The sequence below is a fragment of the Artemia sp. Qi Xiang Cuo genome, chromosome 14, assembly GCF_049724085.1.
Source record: "Artemia sp. Qi Xiang Cuo chromosome 14, ASM4972408v1, whole genome shotgun sequence".
Taxonomy (NCBI): domain Eukaryota; kingdom Metazoa; phylum Arthropoda; class Branchiopoda; order Anostraca; family Artemiidae; genus Artemia; species Artemia sp. Qi Xiang Cuo.
Window position 1 is genome coordinate 35,121,155 of NC_142807.1, and position 21,492 is coordinate 35,142,646.

At 38.6% G+C, this 21,492-nt stretch overlaps 1 protein-coding gene and 1 long non-coding RNA gene across 2 annotated transcripts in view; one reads left to right on the top strand and one right to left on the bottom strand.

Annotated features, from left to right (window-relative positions):
- Positions 1-21,492, bottom strand: part of LOC148944405 (uncharacterized) — a 143,656-nt gene that overhangs the window by 117,735 nt on the left and 4,429 nt on the right. The window contains exon 3 of the mRNA XM_089100433.1: positions 2,291-2,484. Within this exon, the coding sequence (XP_088956559.1) occupies positions 2,291-2,484 (194 nt within the window). The remainder of the gene's footprint in view (positions 1-2,290; positions 2,485-21,492) is intronic.
- Positions 1-21,492, top strand: part of LOC148944406 (uncharacterized) — a 45,531-nt gene that overhangs the window by 17,374 nt on the left and 6,665 nt on the right. The gene's annotated exons all lie outside the window — the stretch shown is intronic.

Genomic DNA, 21,492 nt, shown 5'->3' on the forward strand with positions numbered 1-21,492 from the left:
TGAAACCCTTGCCCTGAGGGTTGTGGTGGAGTTTCCTACTCAAAAACATATTTTCTATCTGGGAATCAACTATGCTGAGCAAAATGGCTATCTCAAAATTTTGATTGGATGTGTTTTGGGGAATGATTGGCGTGGGGGGGGGGGGGGTGGGTTAGTTCCCCTCCAATCACTTTCGACTATTAAAAAGGGTACTAGCCCTTCGAATTTCCAATTGAATGAGCCTGTTTTGAAGTTTCTACGATAACGCCTTTTTTAAAAACCTTATATGCCCCCAGGGCATAACTTAAAACCCTTGCCCTGAGGGTAGTGGGGGAGTGTCCTCATCAAAAACATTTTTTTATCTGAAAATAAACTACGCTGAACAAAATGGCTATCTCAAAATTTTGATTGGATGTGTTTGGGGAAATGATGGGCGTGGGGGGGGGGGCTAGGTGCCTTCCAATCACCTTCGACTATTAAAAATGGCACGAAGCCTTTAAATTTTCAATTGAATGAGCCCTTGTTAAAGTTTCTACGATAACGCCTTCTATAAAAACATTTTATGCCCCCAGGGCATAACTTAAAACCCTTGTCCTATGGGTTGTGGGGGAGTGTCCTTCTCAAAAACATATTTTCTATTTGGGAATTAACTACGCTGAACAAAATGGCTATCTCAAAATTTTGATTGGATGTGTTTGGGGGAATGATGGGCGTCGGGGGGGGGGCTTGTTGCCCTCCAATCACTTTGGACTATCAAAAAAGGCACTAGAACTGTCAATTTCTAATCGAAAGGGCCCCTTTTGAAGTTTCTACGACGACCCCTTCCATATAAAGTGCCCTGCTCTAAAGGAAAAAAAAAATAATAAATAGTACATTGTGCCAACATCGTTCTTATATGCCCTCAGTGCATAACTTAAAACCCTTTCCCCGAGGTTTGTGGGGGAGTGTTCTCCTCAAAAACATATTTTCTATCTGAAAATCAACTACGCTGGACAAAATGGCTATCTCAAAATTTTGATTGGATGTGTTTGAGGGGATGATGGGCGTGGGGGGGGGGGCTAGTTGCCCTCCAATCACTTTCGACTATTAAAAAGGGCACTAGCCACTCCAATTTCCAATCGAATGAGCCCTTATCGAAGTTCCTACGACAACTCCTTCGATACGAAGTACCCGGGTGGAGGCAAAAAAACACATTTTGCCCACATCGTTCTTTACTTAGGCAGCGCTAGCGCTCTGTCAATGATTTACAGTTAAGGAAGAGGCCAGTATCCAAGCTCTTGTTAGTAGTGAAACTATATTGGTCTTGAAAGAACCACTCTAGAAAGAACAAATAAATTGAACTGAATATTGGATGTCTAATGATATCAATTGCTGAAAGCTCATAAGTTCAAAATTTTACAATAATTCTAATGTTTATTTTCAATATTAAGTACAAAAGAAATTATTTGTAATAAAATTGGTTTTCAGTAAAGCGCCAATAACGCAGTAGGTTTTAGACTTTTACAGTGAGAGAAGGAGGAGATACCCAAACTCTTGTTTGTAGTGATTTTTGTTCGTTTCAAACATTATTTGCATATTCAATTTAAGTTTCACTCGTTTAAAGATTCATTTATTCATTTACATTAATATCTATTGTACGTTTGTTTGCATTGATTGTTTATTTAATTTCTGTTCGTTTCGAGTTTCATTTATACTTCAATAGCAAAATGTTTTTTGTTTTGTTTTAAGCTTGATTTTCATATCCAGTCAAAGCATTTCTCATTTTAAGATCCTTTATTCATTTGTATTATTACTTGTTGTATGTTTTTTCCTATGATTGTTTATTTAATTTTTGTTCATTTTGGGTTTCATTTATTCTTTAATAGTAATTTCTGATCGTTTTGATTTTGAATTTTAACAGGCATTTTTGTCTGCTGAGCTTAAGTTTAAAATTGCCTTTACTTTTCTTTGAAAAACTTATTTTTCGGAAAGTTTTTTTAATTAATCAACGAAAAAAACCAGCAGCAGTTTTGGCTTAACCGATTTGCTTAATAAGCATGAATCTATGAATTATATTAAAGTAAAAGAAATAACTACTGCTTTGAGGGGAATATCTTGGTCAGATTGGCTACTGAAAAGCTCATTTACCTTTCAAGTTTTCAAATCAACGAAAACAACCTGACGATATTTTACCGGTCACATAAAGCAGCAGTTTCGGTTTCACCAATTTACTTAATATGCATGGATCTATGAATTATATTAAAGTGAAAAAAATAACTACTGCTTTGGGGTGAATATCTTGGTTAGATTGGCTACTGAAAAGCTCATTTACCTTTCAAGTTTTTTCTTCAGATATCCAGCTTCAGCACGAAGCCTTAGTATCATGTGTGAATCTTCATCTTCTTTCGCCAAACAATTATCCTCTGTTCTTTTACTTGAGCTTCTCTTGTCTTGATTTTCATTAATCTCTGCAGCTTGTTCAGTCACGCTATTGATAACCATAGCATTTATATTGTCTTGCAATTCCTGGCAAAAAAAGAAAAAGTCAGTGAAAATTATTCTGTACCAACCATACTATGACCTACATACAGTCCTTCGGAACCCTAGCAAAAGGTCTTTTCCACACTGCTTTTATAACTTTTTGGAAGATGCTAGATTAATGGCGTGCGTTAAAAAAGGTATTTTCTACGCTGCTTTTATAACTTTTTGGAAGATCATGGATTAATCGCATACGTAGCACCATAATCAGCCAATTCATTGTCTAATTTATCTTGCTGGACTGGTATCCAAAATTACTTCAAATCTTACTCATTTTTCAAACTTTGATGACTATATGTTAGAGACGTCAGATCATTTTCCCTTTTTGCAAGTCCTTGCACTCAGAAAGTATTATAAACGCGCCTCTTTGCTCAAAAATACTACAACGTCCGAGACACCTTTCTTTTATGTGTGGAAAATGTAACAAATTGGAAAACAGCAAATCAGGCAAATAAGCAGTCGGGTAAAAGAAATCTGACATCATGTCCTGTCAAAAGCTGCGTTTGTACCATCATCTTGTATGTGAAGATACAGTTTTTGTCATAAATGTTACTTTTTTTTTTTTTTTCTTAAAAAATGCACGAGATATAGCATTTTTTTTACGAATGAGCTCTTTAACATCTTTCTGCGATGTATCAGCACCCCAATTGTGGTAATAGAAAAAATAAAGAAAAAAGGAAACACATCGCTGTTTCCCATGCAAAAAGTTACTTTTCTTGTTGCTCAAAATGGGAACTTTAATTATCTTAAATGGGGTTTAGGCTATAGTAATTCTAATAATGCAGTTTCTTCCATATGGATCTGACATAAATTTTGTCGAGTTTTAGGCAAATTTCCGAAATACCAAAAACCTTTTTTTTCTCAACGAACTTTTACTTTTAAATTAAGATCAATCGAAATAAAAGTTATCATTTCCGAATCAACTTCAAATTACAATGCTTCCTCACTTAACACTTTTGTCGCAACAAATTCCCCGTACGGTGGCAACCATGATAAATAAATGAAAAAAACATGACCTATTCAATTCATTTGGAATTTGTGGTGGTGACAATGCAACTTGACCATGCAAGCAGCAATGTCCAAATGAATTACTTTTGTTTGCTACTCTTTCCTCGGGAAAATGAAAGGCTCTATAGTGAATACAAGCAATGTTGAGGGGTCCCCATGACTTATATGTAACACTTACTGAGTTTATGGCATCTTTGTACGTATGTACTTGGTTTTGTGGCACATTTTGTTGGTATTGGAGATTACGACGCCGCTGTTCTTCTAACCTAGAATTTCTTTCATTTTCACTGTAATGTTTTACACGTTCTGATTCTCAATGTCTCTTGTGTTCTAACCGCCCGTGTTTTTGCTCTTCATTTTTCATTTTTGACAAGCTCTAATTCTCGTTTTCGCATTTCTTCTAACCGCCCATGTCTTTGCTCTTCATTTTCATTTTGACATGCTCTAATTCACGTTTCCGCATATCTTCCAGCTACCCGTGTCTTTGCTCTTCCTTTTCATTTTCGATACGTTTTGATACTCTCTACTGCATATCTTCTAACCGCATTTGTCTTTCTTTTTCATTTTGGATTTTGTTTACTTCAGACAATTTAGCAATTCCCTTCTCTTTAGCTGACCGTATTGGTTTTGTCTCATTTAATGGTCAAGGTTGTTGATTTTCACCCATTGTAAATTTAATTTCTTCGGGCCAGTTTTCTCGGTCCTATCACGTTTGATATTTCAGGTATTTCCAAAAAATCATTTGTAATAATTGCAAATTTTTGCTTTTTGGCCTTTTTACTGACATTATACAACTGGTTGCGTTCCACCTAGTAATTTAATGATTTTATCTAACAAAACAACTGATTTAAAAATTTTCAGGTATTTTTCATGTTTGAATTAAACTATTAAGGCTATTCCTCAGGCACCATAAACATTTTTGCAGTTTATATAATAACTTTAGCGATTCTAAACCGACCTTGAAAATTTTCTCTACTTTTTTTCATGTCTAAAAAGGACTTTTGGTTTTCTTTTTTTAGGTTTTTGAATTGTTGTAATCCCTTGTCAAAATATATACAAATATTTTTGCAATTACCAGTTTTTTCTTCTTTAAGCAATTTAATGTAAGCTTCTCCATACATAAAAATCTTCAATTGTTCCACATAAGTGTGACAACGTCATTGCGATACTGATGTATATAAAAATTACGTCACGCACATAAATATTTTTTTCCAAATTAAGGCTTTTAACAAATTTTTTCAAGCTTCTGACCTATCTAGATCGTTTTCTTAGGCCAGAATATCCCAAGGTACCGATTTTCCCGGAAAAAAATATTGAGACGTTTTTTAGAAAAATATATGCATACATATACAATTATTGCTCGTTTATAAGGGTAGTATTAATAGAAACATACAGCAGTCTGTACATAAAAGAGTATTCCAACAAAAGTGATCCGTTGAAAGACATATTTAAAACTCCCTAGAAATGTGTTGCACTCTTTTTCAACACAAATTATAGCAAAGAACGATGCTGGCACAATGTATTATTTTTTTTTTTCTTTAGGCCAGGGCACTTCGTATCGAAGGAATTGTCGTGGAAGCTTCGAAAAGAGCTAATTCGATTGGAAATTGGAGTAGCTTGTGCCCTTTTTGATAGTCGAAAGCGATTGGAAGGCAACTAACACACCTTCCACGCCCACCATTTTCCCAAACACATCCAATCAAAATTTTAAGATAGCCATTTTGTTCAGCATAGTTGATTTCCCGATAGAAAATATGTTTTTCAGGAGGGCATTCCCCCATAGCCCTCAGGGCAAGGGTTTTAAGTTATGCCCTGGGGGCATAAAAGAACGATGTTGGCGCAATGTATTATTTATTTTTTTTTTTCTTTTAGAGCAGAGCACTTCATATCATAGGAGTTGTCGTAGAAACTTCAAAAAGGGCTCATTCGACTAGAAATTGGAATGGTAAGTGCACTTTTTAATAGTCGAAAGTGAATGGAGGGCAACCAACACCCGTTCCACACCCACCATTTCCCGAAACACTTCCAATTAAAATTTTGAGATATCCATTTTGCTCAGCGTAGTTGATTTTCTGATAGAAATCATATTTTAGAGGAGGAAACTCCCCCACAACCCTCAGGGCAAGGGTTGTAAGTTATGCTCTTAGGGCATATAAGTTTTTGTAGAAAGTGTTGTCATAGAAAATTCAAAAAGGGCTCGTTCAATTGGAAATTCAAAGGGCTAGTGCCCTTTTTATTACTGAGAAGTGACTGAAGGGCAACTAACCCCCCTCTCACGGCCACCTTTTCCCCAAACACATATATTCAAAATTTTGAGGTAGCCATTTTGTTCAACGTAGTTGAAAGTTCTGGAAATTAGGTCTTTTAAATGATAGCCCCCTCAGAGTCCTTAGTGTAAGGGTTGTAAGTTATGCCCTGGGGGCATATAAGGTTTATATAGAAAGTTGTTGTAGAAATTTCAAAAAGGGCTCATTTGATTGGATTGCAAATTACGTTCTGGCCTTGGGAAGGCTTAGGGGTTTTGAGCCCAACTTGTGTTAATTTCTGCTCGTTTTGAGTTTGACTCGGTTATTTATTGGAATTCCTGTTCATTTTGGGTTTCATTTATTTGTCGATACTGATTTGTGGTAGTTTCACGCTTGGTAGACTATTTGATTTAATTTTTGCTCATTTTTGGTTTAATGGAGTCCTTTACTTTTCTTTGAAAAACTTATTTTATGGAAAAAGTTTTTTTAATTAATTTCTGTTCATTATATATTGACATAGTCTTTTTATGGAAAAAGAAAATAATACTTTAAATCTTTTCGTTTTTTAAGACTTTATAGTTTGGCCTGCTATTTGTATGCTGGAGCAAAATTTTCAGCAATTTTTAACAACATACACCCTTTTAATAATCTGGACACAAATAGTGTTTAATTTAGTTTCATACCTCCTCTAGTTGACCTGAAATGGAAAACTTGATACCATTAGGAAAAAAAATCTGTTTACTTTTTTTGATAGCTTCGATACACTTACGCTATTTTGATTTGGTTAAATTTTAAGAGCAGAAATAGCTCCAAAAGTTTGAACATAATACCCTCAGTCGTTCTTGGGATACTGCTGAGATGCCTTATTGGAAATTAGCATTAACACAGTACATTCTGATTTAATCTTAAGATAACATTTAGTTATCATTTATTTAAACATAAACATTTATTTAAACATAATGGGCAAATGGGGTGGGGGGGGTGGGGAGGGGGATTTGTTTCCATCGAGTCCCCTTTAAATGTTAAAAATGGCGTTAAAACTTTGTATTTTCAATCGAATGAGCCCTTTTCGAAGTTCCTACTCCTTCGATAAAAAGTGCCCTGGTCTAAAAAAAAAAAAAAAAAAAAAAAAAAAAAAAAAAAAAAAATATATTGTACCCACATCGATCTTTAATAAAAATGTCAAGCCTTCCATCACTTTCGACTATTTAAAAGGGCTCTAGGGTTTTATGATTTCCAATCGAATGAGCCCTTTTTGAGTTTCTACGAAAACACTTTCTAAAAAAACCTTATATGCCCCCGGGGCATAAATTACAACCCTTACCCTAAGGGCTGTGAGGAGGGTTGTCATCCTTAAAGACGTAATTTCCAGAACTTTCAACTACGTTAAACAAAATGGTTATCTCAAAATTTTTATTGGATGTGTTTGGGGATATAGTGGGCGTGACCGGGGCGTTCGTTACTCTCCAATCACTTTTAATCATTTAAAAAGCCACTTGCCCTTTTAATTTCCAATCAAATGAGCCCTTTTGAAGTTTCTACAACAACGCTTTCAATATAAACCTTATATGCCCCCAGGGCATAACTTACAACCCTGGCCATGAGGGCTGGGGGGGGGGCTGTCATCGTCAAAGACCTAATTTCCAAAACTATCTGGTACGTTGAACAAAATGGCTATCTGAAAATTTTGATTTGATGTTTGGTGGAATGCTGGGCGAGAGAGGGGGTTAGCTACCCTCCAATCACTTCCGACTATTAGAAAGGGCACTAGCTCTCTCAATTTCCAATTGAATGAGTTCCTTTTGAAGGTTTTACGGCAACACTATCCATAAAAACCTTTATGACCCCGGGGCATAACTTACAACCTTTGCCCTGGGGCCACTGGGGGGTTTGTCATCTTCAAATACATAATTTCCATAACTTTCAGCTACGTTGAACACGCTTTTATTGAATGTGTTAGTAGAGATGCCTCATGAGCTCCGATCAGCACACCATATATGGGCATAGAGTCATTAGTGAGAATGATTGCGTAATCGGTCAATGACCTCTTTCTCCAGGTGTGTTTTTGGCACGCCCTCAGCGAATGTCAATGTTGTTATTGTTTCCGAGGCAAAATGCCATGGTCAATGTTGTTTTGAACAGAGTCATTAGAGAGAACACGTGGTTAATGGGGTCAATGTTGTTGTCGTTCGAAGCAAAGTTAATGACACTTCCTTCCTGTTCGAGGCAGATGTTATGATCCAGAAATAGTATTTGTTATTGTTATTCGAGCCAGATTTTATGAGGTTCACGGAAACAGTTAATGACACTTCCTTCCTGTTCGAGGCAGATGTTATGATCCAGAAATAGTATTTGTTATTGTTATTCGAGCCAGATGTTACGAGTTCCCAGAAACAGTTAGATCATGTGTTTCCTTCTCAGCCAATCAGCGAGTCGGTTACATACCCCATCTCAACCAAACAGAGGGCTTGTTACATATGGTTTTCCCCGTTACATAACAATTCGCCCGTGAGATTTCGTATATAACGGACATGCAATGTGACTAAATTATCAGAAAGTATTTTGACACAGTGCAAACAACCTGACAATGGATAAAACAATTAACATAATTGATGAGCTTGAGGCCTGGGCAGCCGCAATTAGCAATGTAAGTGCAATTTTATTTTCAAACGAATTTTTCTTGGACATCCTCCAATATATTCAGCTCAAATGTAAATTTCTTCCTCTACCCCCCCCCCCACCATTGTTTTACAATCCCAAATTCTCGCAAAAAGAAATACCATTTCAATAAATTCCTTCCCTCTATATTTCCACCTAAATCCCCCCCCCCCACCATTGTTTTACAATCCCAAATTCTCGCAAAAGAAATACCATTTCGATAAATTCCTTCCCTCTATATTTCCAGCTAAATCCCCCTCCCTCCAGCATTGTTTTACAATCCCAAATTCGCGCAAAAAGAAATAGCATTTAGATAAATTCCTTCCCTCTATATTTCCAGGTAAATCCCCCCTCCCTCCACCAATGTTTTACAATCCCAAATTCTCGCAAAAAGAAATAGTTTTTTCGATAAATTCCTTCCCTCTATATTTCCAGCTAAATCCCCCCCCACAAACCATACTCAATGCAAAACGTATATATATTCCTATACCCTCAAACCCCCCCCCCCCCAACAAACCTAACCACCAAACAATCTTTATATTCAGCTAAAATGTAAATATATTCCTTTACCCTCAAACCCCCCCCCCACAAACCATACTCAATGCAAAACGTATATATATTCCTATACCCTCAAACCCCCCCCCCCAACAAACCTAACCACCAAACAATCTTTATATTCAGCTAAAATGTAAATATATTCCTTTACCCTAAACCCCCCCCCCACAAACCATACTCAATGCAAAACGTATATATATTCCTATACCCTCAAACCCTCCCCCCCCTCCCCAACAAACCTAACCACCAAACAATCTTTATATTCAGCGAAAATGTAAATATATTCCTTTACCCTCAAACCCCCCCCCAAACCATGCAATCTTTATAGAAAACATATATATATTCCTATACCCTCAAACCCCCCCCCCCCCAACAAACCTAACCACCAAACAATCTTTATATTCAGCTAAAATGTAAATATATTCCTTTACCCTCAAGGGGCCCCCCCCCCCCCACAAACCATACTCAATGCAAAACGTATATATATTCCTATACCCTCAAACCCCCCCCCCCCAACAAACCTAACCACCAAACAATCTTTATATTCAGCTAAAATGTAAATATATTCCTTTACCCTCAAACCCCCCCCCCCACAAACCATACTCAATGCAAAACGTATATATATTCCTATACCCTCAAACCCTCCCCCCCCTCCCCAACAAACCTAACCACCAAACAATCTTTATATTAAGCTAAAATGTAAATATATTCCTTTACCCTCCACCCCCCCCCCCCCCCAACAAACCATACTGAATGCAAAACGTAAATATATTCTTTTACCGTCAAAACCTAACCACCGCACAAAGAAATACCTTTTTGATAAATTTGGCCTTTCTGTAAGCCTTATCAACTTCTGCATATCTCTTAGCTATTAACCCGTTCTGTTTTGACAATACATTTCCGCAGGGTTATAATTACTTTGTCGTCACCCTCTTCCGGTTTACAAACGCGGCATGCAAAGGGACTATTCTTCTGTCAAATTAAAACACTTTTAAGCAATAATTAGAATTGTAGTTTCGTAACCTGTATGGAAGGAGAGAAAGAGATTATTTTCAAATCTAGTTTAACAATATATTTAGGGCATTATGTGAGAGGGGGCAATACATTGCTTCTAACAGCTTCGTTGTAAGTAAAAGTAAGGGGGATTCTGTGTGTAGACACATACGCCCATTGACAAGAAAACTAATGTGTAAATTTATAATCTTTTCAAGCTTTCAATAAAACTTCTTTTATATTCCCGGGCGTGAATCCAGGATTTTTGTTGGGGGGTTAGCGCTTTTATTAGAGATAGAAAAGATAATTGCTTCTTCATCATTTAGTGATTTTAGCTATAACATTTGAATAAAAGCTAGTAAGATATGCCTTTCTCTTGAATAAAACTCATGATTAACTCTATGATAGAGATGGCTTAATTTTCCTAATTTAGGGGGGGAGAGAATATGGGTTTTGTGCTTTCTTAGTGATAAACTAAACAAAATTATGTTTAATAACTTTCTTTCTTTAAAAAGGGAGAAATTATTTTGATTTGATTTTTCTTCTCTTCTTTAAGGCAAATTATGAAGAATTTGTGGACACTGCATTGATGAGACCTATGGCCTGCGCAAATAGCGAAGAATGCGTGCCCCCTCCATCCAAGAAAGTGAGGGCCAATAATGCGCCCCCTGCCATGCAATATGATCGCTGGCCAAAGCCCCCCAGCTCCACGCTGCCTGCCCAAGTGCAGCCACCTACGCAAGCCCCTCTTAATCGAGCCTCAGTTATACAATATGCTCCTCGGCCGAAACCCCCCAGCTCCACACTGCCTGCACAAGTCACAGCTCCTGTACAAGAAATTAACGTCACCAGTCCCTTCGCCCTCCAACATGCACTACCTGGGCCTTCAAGAGCTGACCCAGCTGCACAAGGTCAGGAAGTGACCCTCCAACACGCACTACCTGGTCCCTCGGGTGCTCAAGCCCAGACGGATTATGCAAATGTGAGTATTTTTTCTTCAAACTATCTTATAGAAATATATAAAACAAAACTTTTATTTTCAACCCAATATAAACTTATCTCAGCGGGACATATCTAAATGTAATTTTTGCAAAGAAACCGCTCTTGCTATCGCTTCACATATAGTTTAGATACCTTTGAAACTCAAAATACTATTTTTTCTAATCTTTACTGTTTTCTCTGCTATTATCGCATATATTTTAGATACCTTTGAAACTGAATGCTCTTTTTCACGTAATTTTAGAGAGAGATTATCCCATCTGTCACATATTGACGTTCTAATTTACACTGAGTATTTCCATCGTGCCAAAGCTTTTAGTGAGGGCAAAGCGAGTTAACGGTTCCCGAAATTTTGATGTTCAAAATTGTTCATCTAACCTCAATAATTAAACTCATGTGTTTACTAAACCAGTCTGGAATTAGAGAAAAATTTTAGAAGGGGCTGGGAAGAGTTGCGGGAGGCACTGAATGAAGCACCACGGGTCAGGGAAGCGCCACGAGCTCTACAAGCATCGCGGGAAGCGAGGCGACCCCCGAGAAGCGCCACAGGGATGCGCCACGAGTCAGGGAAGCGCCGGGGGAAGTGCCACGGGTCAGGGAAGCGCCACGGGCACGAGAAGCATCGCGGGAAGCGATGCGGCCCCCGAGAAGCGCCACAGGCATGTGCCGCGAGTCAGGGAAGTGCCGGGGGGAGTGCCACGGGTCAGGGAAGCGCCACGGGCTCGAGAAGCAGCGCGGTACGCTATGTGGACCCCGAGACGCGCCACGGGGATGTGCCGTGCGTCTCGGAAGCGCCGGGGGGAAGCGCCAGGGGTCCAAGACGCGCCACGAATCAGGGAGTGCCCCAGGGAGGCCCCCCCCCCCAAAAAAAAAAAAAAAAAAAAAAAAAAAATCCTATGACAAATATTAGATCGTCGTTAAGCTATTTTTTTCATTTATAGGTTTTCCGTGTCCCCTACTCACCGTGGAGTGAAGAAGGGGAAGAAGAAGCATCTGTGGAGTCCCACAACAATTTAACATGGGACGACTCTATTGAAGTACCTGACAATATTAATGAGTTTTTAGATGATTTTTTTAAAGTAGATAATAGCGCAGTTGAACTGGTAGACTTGAGCCAAAATACCTTGCAAATTTTAGACGATTTTAACCGGGAATTGGCTGGGAACCCTCCAGCCTCCGATACCCTAACGAGCCCACTTCAAACAACTGAAGTGGAGCAGAGTCCAAATATTGTTGAACAAGTAGGGGAAGGGGATACATCAGTCCCTGACTTTCAACTGTCCAATACAATTTTGAATAATATAGTTGTTTTCACTGCAACGTTTGGGGATCCTTTTAATACACTTAAGGGGGGGAAATTTTGCTTTTGATCCTGTAGAAATAGTGCATGCATATGTAGATAAAATTCGTGCACTTCTGGAGAAACAAATTCAATTGTGGGGGGGTAGGGATTCAATTAAGGTCTCAATTGTTTTAAAGGTTTTTTATTTGAATGAGGGGAAAAGTGAGGTTTACTATCATTTTATACATTCCGAGATGCGTGTAATTTATCCAAATTTAGAAAATTTTGAGGGTGTTTTTAGCGAGTGGGTAGGACAAATTATTGCGCATCTCGAGAACTATAACGAAATTGGGAGTGGGTCTGTAGTTTTAGTCATTGAAAATTTAAGTGTAAATATTTGTAAATTTAAGAAAGATTTTATTTTAAGAGGGGGTGGGGAGAGGGCAGTAGTCTTAAATTATAATCTAGATCTAGAAGGTTGTCAAGATGTCCAGAAGATCCGTTTTGAAACAGATCAAATGTGTTTCAAATATGCTTTCCTCATCTCAGCATTTGAGCCTCTAGCTCGGGACGCTACTAAGAAGAATTTAGATCACTGGGCTGTGCATGGGAAGGATGGGGCCAATTTCCCAGTTGTAGCTTTTTCTTGTTTCGAGGGGAAATATCCAGTAACGCTTCGATCCATTGACATTTTTGAAAGGGCCAATGCTCATTTAAATATTGGCGTTGCTGTGGTACAATACAAAGCAGAATTTAAAGATGGGGCTCGTTCAAAAAAAAAGGGGGTGGTCTTCCCCGTACGGGGTCCCTCAGCTGATTTGGTTAAACACTGGGTTTGGTTGCTTTACACGCCACCTAGTCAACCGAACACAATCGGTCATTCCAACCCTATCACTGACATGAGGCGCGGTCGTGGGGAGGGTAAGAAGAGTGGGACCCGTTTCTACTGTCCAGCATGCCTGTCTAGATTTTGGACTGAATTAAAGTTGCAAAATCATATGAGACATTGTATACGACATGGATATCAGACAGTGGAAACAGTTTCAGGGGATAGGGCCATTCTACGTTTTAAAAATTATCAGAATACTCTTCTCCAATGTACCAAATTATCTTTGGATTGTGAATCTAAGCTGGTGGAGGTGAATGACCAACAATATCCAAACCGTATAAAAGAACACCAGACCATTGCAGTCTCCTATGCCCACGCGCAAAGAGACAATTCTAATACCATGCGGTTGTTAGAAATAGTGGAAACATTGGATGAGGGAGATGAGTGCATGGTCAGGGCATTGACTAAACTGATTGGCACGGCTAATGGTGCTATTTCTCGTTTGAGAAATACACATTATCCAATGGTGTTGTCTGCAGAGGATCGTCACGAGATTAAAAATCAAAAAAGCTGTTGGGTTTGTATGAGGGAGTTCGTAGAGGGGGTTAAGAGGAATAAGGGGAAAAGAGGGGGGAGGGGCAACGTCAGAGACCATGACCATTTGTGGCAGGAAAGCTCCTCTGGGGGTAGTAATTTTAGAGGGGTAGCGCATCAATCGTGTTACTTAAATGTGAGCCAACAGTTTTTTAGCACTTTTTTTATTCATAATTCCAACTCTGACTTAAAATGTATTTTACAGGCACTGGCACTTATGCACAGGGAGGGAGGTTGAGGAGAGTGTCCATGGGTAAATAGTTCATTTACCTACAACATTAGCCCCAACTCGGCTGAGACGTTATTTCTTCTCAAACTGAAATTGCTGGCTGTGGCTAATGGGAGTACATCCTGAAATATATGTTGGTGGTTATGGTATTTTTGTTTTTTCACCCACTCCCTTAGTCCACTCATTCTGCTGCAGAAAAGCGACAATTTTGATAGCTTTCCCTTGCTTAAACAGCACTTTCCAGACAGTGAAATGTATGACTTATTAACCACCAAAGGTGTATATGCATATGACTATTACTGTTCTGGCGCTCGCTTAAGCGAGGAAAAACTACCTCCAATTGAAGCTTTTCACAATTCACTGACTAACAGTGAATGCACGGTCGAGGAGTACGAGTTTGCCAAGAAGGTGTGGGCTAAGGGGGATTGTATAAATGGGTGGGATTATTGCAGACTATACTTGGCCAGTGACGTTCAAACTCTGTTGGATATAGTCTGTAAGAATACAGACCAGATCTATTCAGAGTTTGGACTAGATATAGGATATTATTTTTCTACACCACATTTAGTAATGGATTTAATTTTAAAAATTAGCAGGGAGGAAATAGGCCTAATCACGGATGTAGATCAACACCTTTTTGTAGAGCGTTCAATGCGGGGAGGGTATGTTTTTCACGGGGACCGGGTCTTATCAACCGATCCGAGCGGACAAAGCACCGGTGTAAAGTCAAATGCAGTGTTCTTGGACATGAACTCATTGTACCCCTCGGCAATGTCCCACTACTCTTTGCCGTGTGGGAACTATCAATGGCTTGAGAATCCTTGTGAGTTCCCCGACATTAACACCGTCGAGGACAACGGGCCACAAGGATGGTTCTTTGAAATTGACGGTCACATTCCGCTGGCCCTTCACGACTCAGTCAAAGATTTTGTTTTTCCCTGTATCGATTGACCAGTGACCAGGGACTCGTTGAGCCCCTACAATCGGTCATTGGTTGAGGATATGGGGATGCATTGGACTCCTCTAAACAGAAACTGATTGCTGATTTGGACCCTAAGGAGAATATCGTTGTTCACCATGTGCTTTTGCACTGGATGGTGAACAATGGGTTCAAAATCACCAAAATAGATAGGGTCCTGCAGTTCAATCAGAAACCTTATTTGAAAACGTTTATCGATACTTTTGTCGATAAACGTTCTAGGGCAAATTCAAAGGTGGAGAAGGAATTGTACAAGCTCATTCTAAATTCAGCGTTTGGCAAAATGTGCAAAAGCGTACGTAACAGATCTCGCTGCGACGTCGTGACTGACCCTCTAGAGTGTTCACGAATTATTGCCGACCCTAATTTTACATCATTCACGAGCATAGAGGCCGGCATGGTTCTTCTACACAGGAAAAAGCGAAATGTAGTACTGAACAAGAATATTGCAGGAGGCAGTTCAGTACTAGAAATTTCAAAAAAGCTCATGTTTTCGTTCTTTTACAATGTGTGCAAGGTGCAATGGCCACGGGGGGGGAGGTTCAAGTTTATTATGGGGATACAGACTCTGTACTGCTAAAAGTAAAAAATGAAGATTTATTGGGTGATTTGCAAAATGGGGTGCACATCAGCTCGCGGATGGATTTCACCAACTGGAATCCATCCCTCTACCCCGAGCTGGTAAAACGTCAAGCCCCCAACCAACTATTAAAATTAAAATCTGAAACGGGGAGTGATTTGATATCTAGGGGGGTGTTCCCGGGTCCCAAAGTTTATTGCGTGGAAACAAATAGTGGGGATGAAAAGAAGACATGTAAAGGGGTGCCTGCACACTTTGTAAAGAGCAATTTTAACTTGAGCGTATACAAGGACTGTGTAGAAAGTAGCCTAGTGCCAAGAGCACAAGTGCTTGGAATTCGCTCTCTACAGTATAGAAATTATACTGTGAGAGTGGAAAAAAAAGCAATGTCATGTATATCCGACACGGTCTATGTGCTCGAGAATGGTGTGAGTGTCCTACCTCATGGTCACTATCGTGTTGCAGACCGAGTTGAATGCATAGACTATCGTAATCAAGTTGGTCTGGATAAACTAATCTAACCAACTAACCACTCAACCTCATCTAACCCAAGCACTAACCACCACCACTAACCCATAGCAGTGAGGACAACTATTTTTCCATCGCGGCTCCAGGGGGGTGAGGGACCCTTCCCAAGGCCGGCTCCCGGGGGGTGGGGGGCCACCAATCACTCTAATGTTCAACTGTGCTAGTTCCAAGTGTATTTTATTGTATAGAAAAGTGTTGTAGAGAAAAGTGTTGTACAAAAGGTGTTGTAGATGGACAAAGGTGTTGTACAGAAAAGTGCTGTAGATGAACAAAGGTGTTGTACAAAAAGTGTTTAAAGACAATAAGTGTTGTACAAAAAGTGTTATCATTGTTCATGTTGAACAAGTGTTTATCGTAATAAATGTTGCCATGAAATATTGTTTTTGTTGTTCTTGAATAGACGGGAAAATTACTACTTATTCATTGGGCACATATGATTTACAGTTAGTCATAGTCCGACTGTTGTCAACAGCATGTATCAATTTAAAACGCCCTTCAGATCGTTTCTGTGTGGACCCTCAATGTCGGGGAAAACAACACTTTTAGCTAAAATAATTCAAAATTGTGATAAAATGCTTTTGGAAAAACCGAAAAAAATCTACTATTGCTATAGTATTTGGCAAGAGTCCTATGATAAAATAAGAGCTATTGCCACAACCATACCAATACAATTCATAAGAGGACTTGATGTTTTCAATAGTATTGAACCGAACTCGTGGTTGATTATTGATGATTTGGCTGAATCTATTGAACAGTTCTCACAGGAAATGCTACAATTGTTCACTGTCCGATCTCATCATGAACACATTTCCATAACCCTAGTTCTACATAATCTGTTTCATCAGAGCAAATGTATGCGAACCCTTGCTTTGAATTGTACTATCCATATTATATATCGAGTCGTTCGTGATTCTATCTCACTAATAAAAATCAATAAAAAGATATAACCCCGCACTCCACAAATTATTTTTTAAGCGGACACACAGGCGACTAGCAAACCCTATGGTTACATTTTGCTGGATCTTAATCAGACCACGCCCGAGGATCTACGTGTAGTCACCGACATTTTCGACAATGAAATTACAGTATATCTTCCGGTGAATAGTAGAAAAGGCTATTAGTCGCTTTCATGACACTGAAGAAACTACACGAAAGTAAACATTTATTTTCCGTTTTAAGCACTTCAAAACCCATGCCTAGGAAGGCTATACTTAAACATGGTGTCGACAATGATTTCATTAATCTAATATCTGAACTTTTTTTAATTTTAAATGTGGGAATTTTTAAACTGCATTAAGTTTTTAGACAACAGAAAACCAAACATGTTTCCAATTTCGGTGCCTGGTTTTGAAAAAAAATGTTAAACAATTTAAAAAGAAAACGACTCCTTCAGGCGGGTGGTAGCTTCTTCACACTTTTACTGCCAATAATCGTAGTAATTGTAAACAGTTTTCTCTAGAGAATGGCAAAACCCTATAAATTGACTCCATTAGAACTTGTCCTCTCGCCCATCGAACATTTTGAAGACAATCTGAGCAAATTCATTAATGATGAGAATATTGCCGATGATAAAAAACTGCTTTTACTCCAAGATGCACTGCGACGTATGGACAAACATAAACCATATCGCGAGAGACCCATCGCCTCTAAACAAGAAGCATCTCTTCAAGATTCTGCACAATCAAAGGAGAAGGAATTGAATTCGATTGTATTGAAAATTGGAAACCTATTGCCACTGTCCTATCGAGAACAGAGTAAAAGAGTATTATCTTATTTCATGCTGGAATCTGGTAATCAAGTTCAAGTCGACAGCATAGGGAAATGAATAATAATTCGGGGAAAAAGTTATAATCTAGTTGATTTAATTTGTGATATGGTGACGAATCTTAAAGGACTCTTATCCTTTGACAATAATCTATACACCTTTCTAAGTGTATCAAACTTTCCCAAAAGTATTATTGTCAATAAGTAAATGCTATAGAAATTAACTTAAAATCCAATACCGCCATTTAAAGAAGAAGAAGATGCAGCCGCTACGAGCAGCACCACTAATATCAAAACACAAGTGGTTGATAGTCAAAAGTGACGATAACTTGATTCACTCGCCAGTTTGCCCAAAGGGTGTGGATCTAACCCAATATGTCTACGCTCAAAATGGTTGAAGTTTTGAAAGGTGTCTATGAAAATGTTGGTGAAGCGGGGAGTTTAAGTTCTCCCAAAACGCTTTCTAGAGCTGTCTCCGGCACCACATTGAAAAATGCGAAAGAGTATCTAGAAAATTAATCGTGTTATACGCTGAAACTGAATAACTGACTTCGCTGTAAACAACGCAGTAAAACAAAAGCATTTTTACCTCTACATATAGTGAGCATTGGCCTTGTAACTCTAAACAAAGTTCGACGGCGTTACAGTGCACCCTACAAAATATATTATGGTGGCACTCAGTGTTTTTAGTCGCTATGCCTATGCCATACCACTGCGATCAAAGAGAGGTGTTGAAGTTGCTCGGGCCATTGAAAGTATTCTTGAACAGGATTCGTATAGAAAAATTCAATCAGATCGTGGCAGTGAATTTGCTAACCCTCATGTGCAAAAGGTTCTTTTGAAATATAATACAACACTCTATCACAGTCATAGTCCGATAAAGGGTGCATTGGCCGAACGATTAATAAGAAAGATTCGTCTATTAATTTCAAGATATTGTACACTGAAAAATATATCTGCTTTTATTCACGATTTAGATAAAATCATGCAGATATACAACCACCGACCACATCGATCTCTGTCCAACTCTAGCCCTCGGGATGTTCACTACAGTGAGAATACATTTGATGCTTTTCTAAAGCAATACTCCAATGACAATGAGAAAAAAAGAAGAAGAAATTCAATGTTGGTGATACTGTTCGAATTAATAGAACCACCAATATTTTTGAAAAGGGGAATTATTTATGGAGCACCGAACTTTTTAAAGTGTCCAAAATCCTAGACACCATACCCATAACTTATCGCCTGCGTGATACCAAAGATGATGAGATTCTCGGTGGTTTTTATGAATATGAATTGCAAAAAGTTAAAAACACTAGTAAAATTTATCAAATTGAAAAGATATTAAAGAGTCGTACTCGTAGGGGCAAGAAACAGTTACTTGTTCGCTGGCTAGGATACAACTCGGATTTTTATTCTTGGAGCAGTGCTGAAGATATTAACAATGCCCAATGATTTCTATGTGACTTTCATGTCCAATGTTTCTGATCCTCTCTACAATGACTTGAATAAAACAAGTGATTTTTGGACAAAACTCTCCCCCACCATTAAATTCGACGGAAAGTATGAAGTGGCTCTTGTTGATTGTATTCTCAAAAATACCTATGACATCCTGAGAAAGGATCGTAAATATGAAATAAAAATCAGACCGTATGATTGGCCACCACCACCAGGTGATCGAGAACAAATTCAAAAAATCAATTGGATGGATTACCCATATATTGAATTACCCTACGAGGAACTCACCTGTATGAATGATTTATGTTGTTCTATTAATAAAAGAATTTCTGCTCGTAAAAAGGGGGTTTTTCATTTCAACTATTCAAAGGAGGAGGGCAAGATCTACATTAGTTCACCTATTGCCAGTGAAAAGGTTATTCTCAATGATAATCTAAGGGATGTTCTTGGCTTTAAGCTCAATATAATCAATGGCAAAAGTGCCGGAAACACTAATTTCATTTTTGCCGACTACCCGCCTGTCTTCTCCACAGACACTTGTATATATCTCTATGCCTCATTTGTGGAAAAATCTCGAGTCGGTAATTCAAATTTTCCCCTCCTACGAGTTCTTGAACGAAAAAACAATCAAGAACATAATCGTCACTACAATATAAAGTATCTTCAGTATATTCCCGTAAACACTTCCTATTTGGAACTCTGTCAGTTAACATTAAGAACTGAGTTGGGAGATCCAATAGCAATTTCAAAGGGTTTGGCTCTGATTACATGTCATTTTCGACCCATCGTTCAATAGCAAGATGTCTAATAGAAAAGTGGTATTCACTTGTCCTGATATTGACTGCTATGTTAATACTCTTGACCCAAGACAACAGGGCAATGGAATGGACTATTACAAGGGCCGCTCGTCAATGTCTGGCTATGGTCTTGGCAGCTGGTTTGCTAAGCTGTTTCGCTCTTCACTACCACTGGCTAGAAAATATCTTGTACCGGCTGCGACAGATTTTGCAGCCGGTACACTATACGATTGGGGTTCTGGCAAGGATTTTAAAAAAAGTGCTACGGAAAATCTTAGGTCTAGTGCGCGAACCCTTGGCGAGAAATTGAAACAGAATGGTAAAGGTTTAAAAAGGTCAAGAAACAATGCATCACTGATCAGTCTCTACTCAGGACGGAAACGAAAGACATCCGTTTTGTCACAAAAAAGAAAGCCTATACGTAGTGTTGCCGGAAGGCCCAGGAAGAAAATTGTTAGATAGAAACTAGATTTCTTCTCTTAAGATGTCCTACATGTCACATAAGGATTCTCAACCTTCAATCACCGCCTCATTGAATCTGTTCAATGCTGAAAATGTTGATGTGAGTGTCAAGCATGGACACTATGAACAATTCTATCCACTGCAACCCCTCTCCGATAATATCCACTTTCAAATTTATTCCAATGAGGACTACTTTATGGACATGCCTTCGACATTTATATATTTACAAATCAAAGTGCGTAAATCCGATAATACAATGCAAGTTTGAGCTGATGGAATATCCTATGAAAATTGTATACTACATAATTTATTTCGTCAAATTAGCGTCTACATCAATGGCACGCTGGTGAGCACAAGCAACAATCTCTCCAACTATGCAAGCTATATCCAATTCATGCTGATGACCCCCAAGTCATACAAGGAATTGAGAGGCGCCTCCAATGGATATGAATATGTTACAAATACTGATACTACAGATGCGCTTAAAAATTCTACACCTAGTGAATTACATCTAGTCGGAAAAATATATCATGAGATATTTAATATATCCCAATGGCTACCGTCAAATATTAAAGTGGATATAAAATTGACGCTTGCACCATCCAATTTCATACTTAGAAAGGAAATTGCCACCAATCCCGATGTAAGTCTCTCCATCACCTCAGCAATACTACATGTACGCAAACAACAGGTTTTGAGTTCTCTTGCTTTGGCCCTGGAAAAACTGAGAGCTAATGGAAATAATATTAAACTACTTGTTCCTCTTACAATCACCAATCAACGTCATATAGCAATGGGGTCACGCACCTTCACCGACTCATCCTTTATCAATGGTGAAATCCCATCGAAATTGGCTTTGGCATTTGTAAAAAGCGCAAGCGCAATTGGATCCTGGACTGAATGCCCACATAAATTCGAGATCTTTGGACTTTCATCTCTTGTGTGCAAAGTAAACGGTATCCCACTCTACAATCTATCTTTTGATAAATCTTATAGAACATTGTATGAGTTGACAATGCAAACCCTAGATCATGA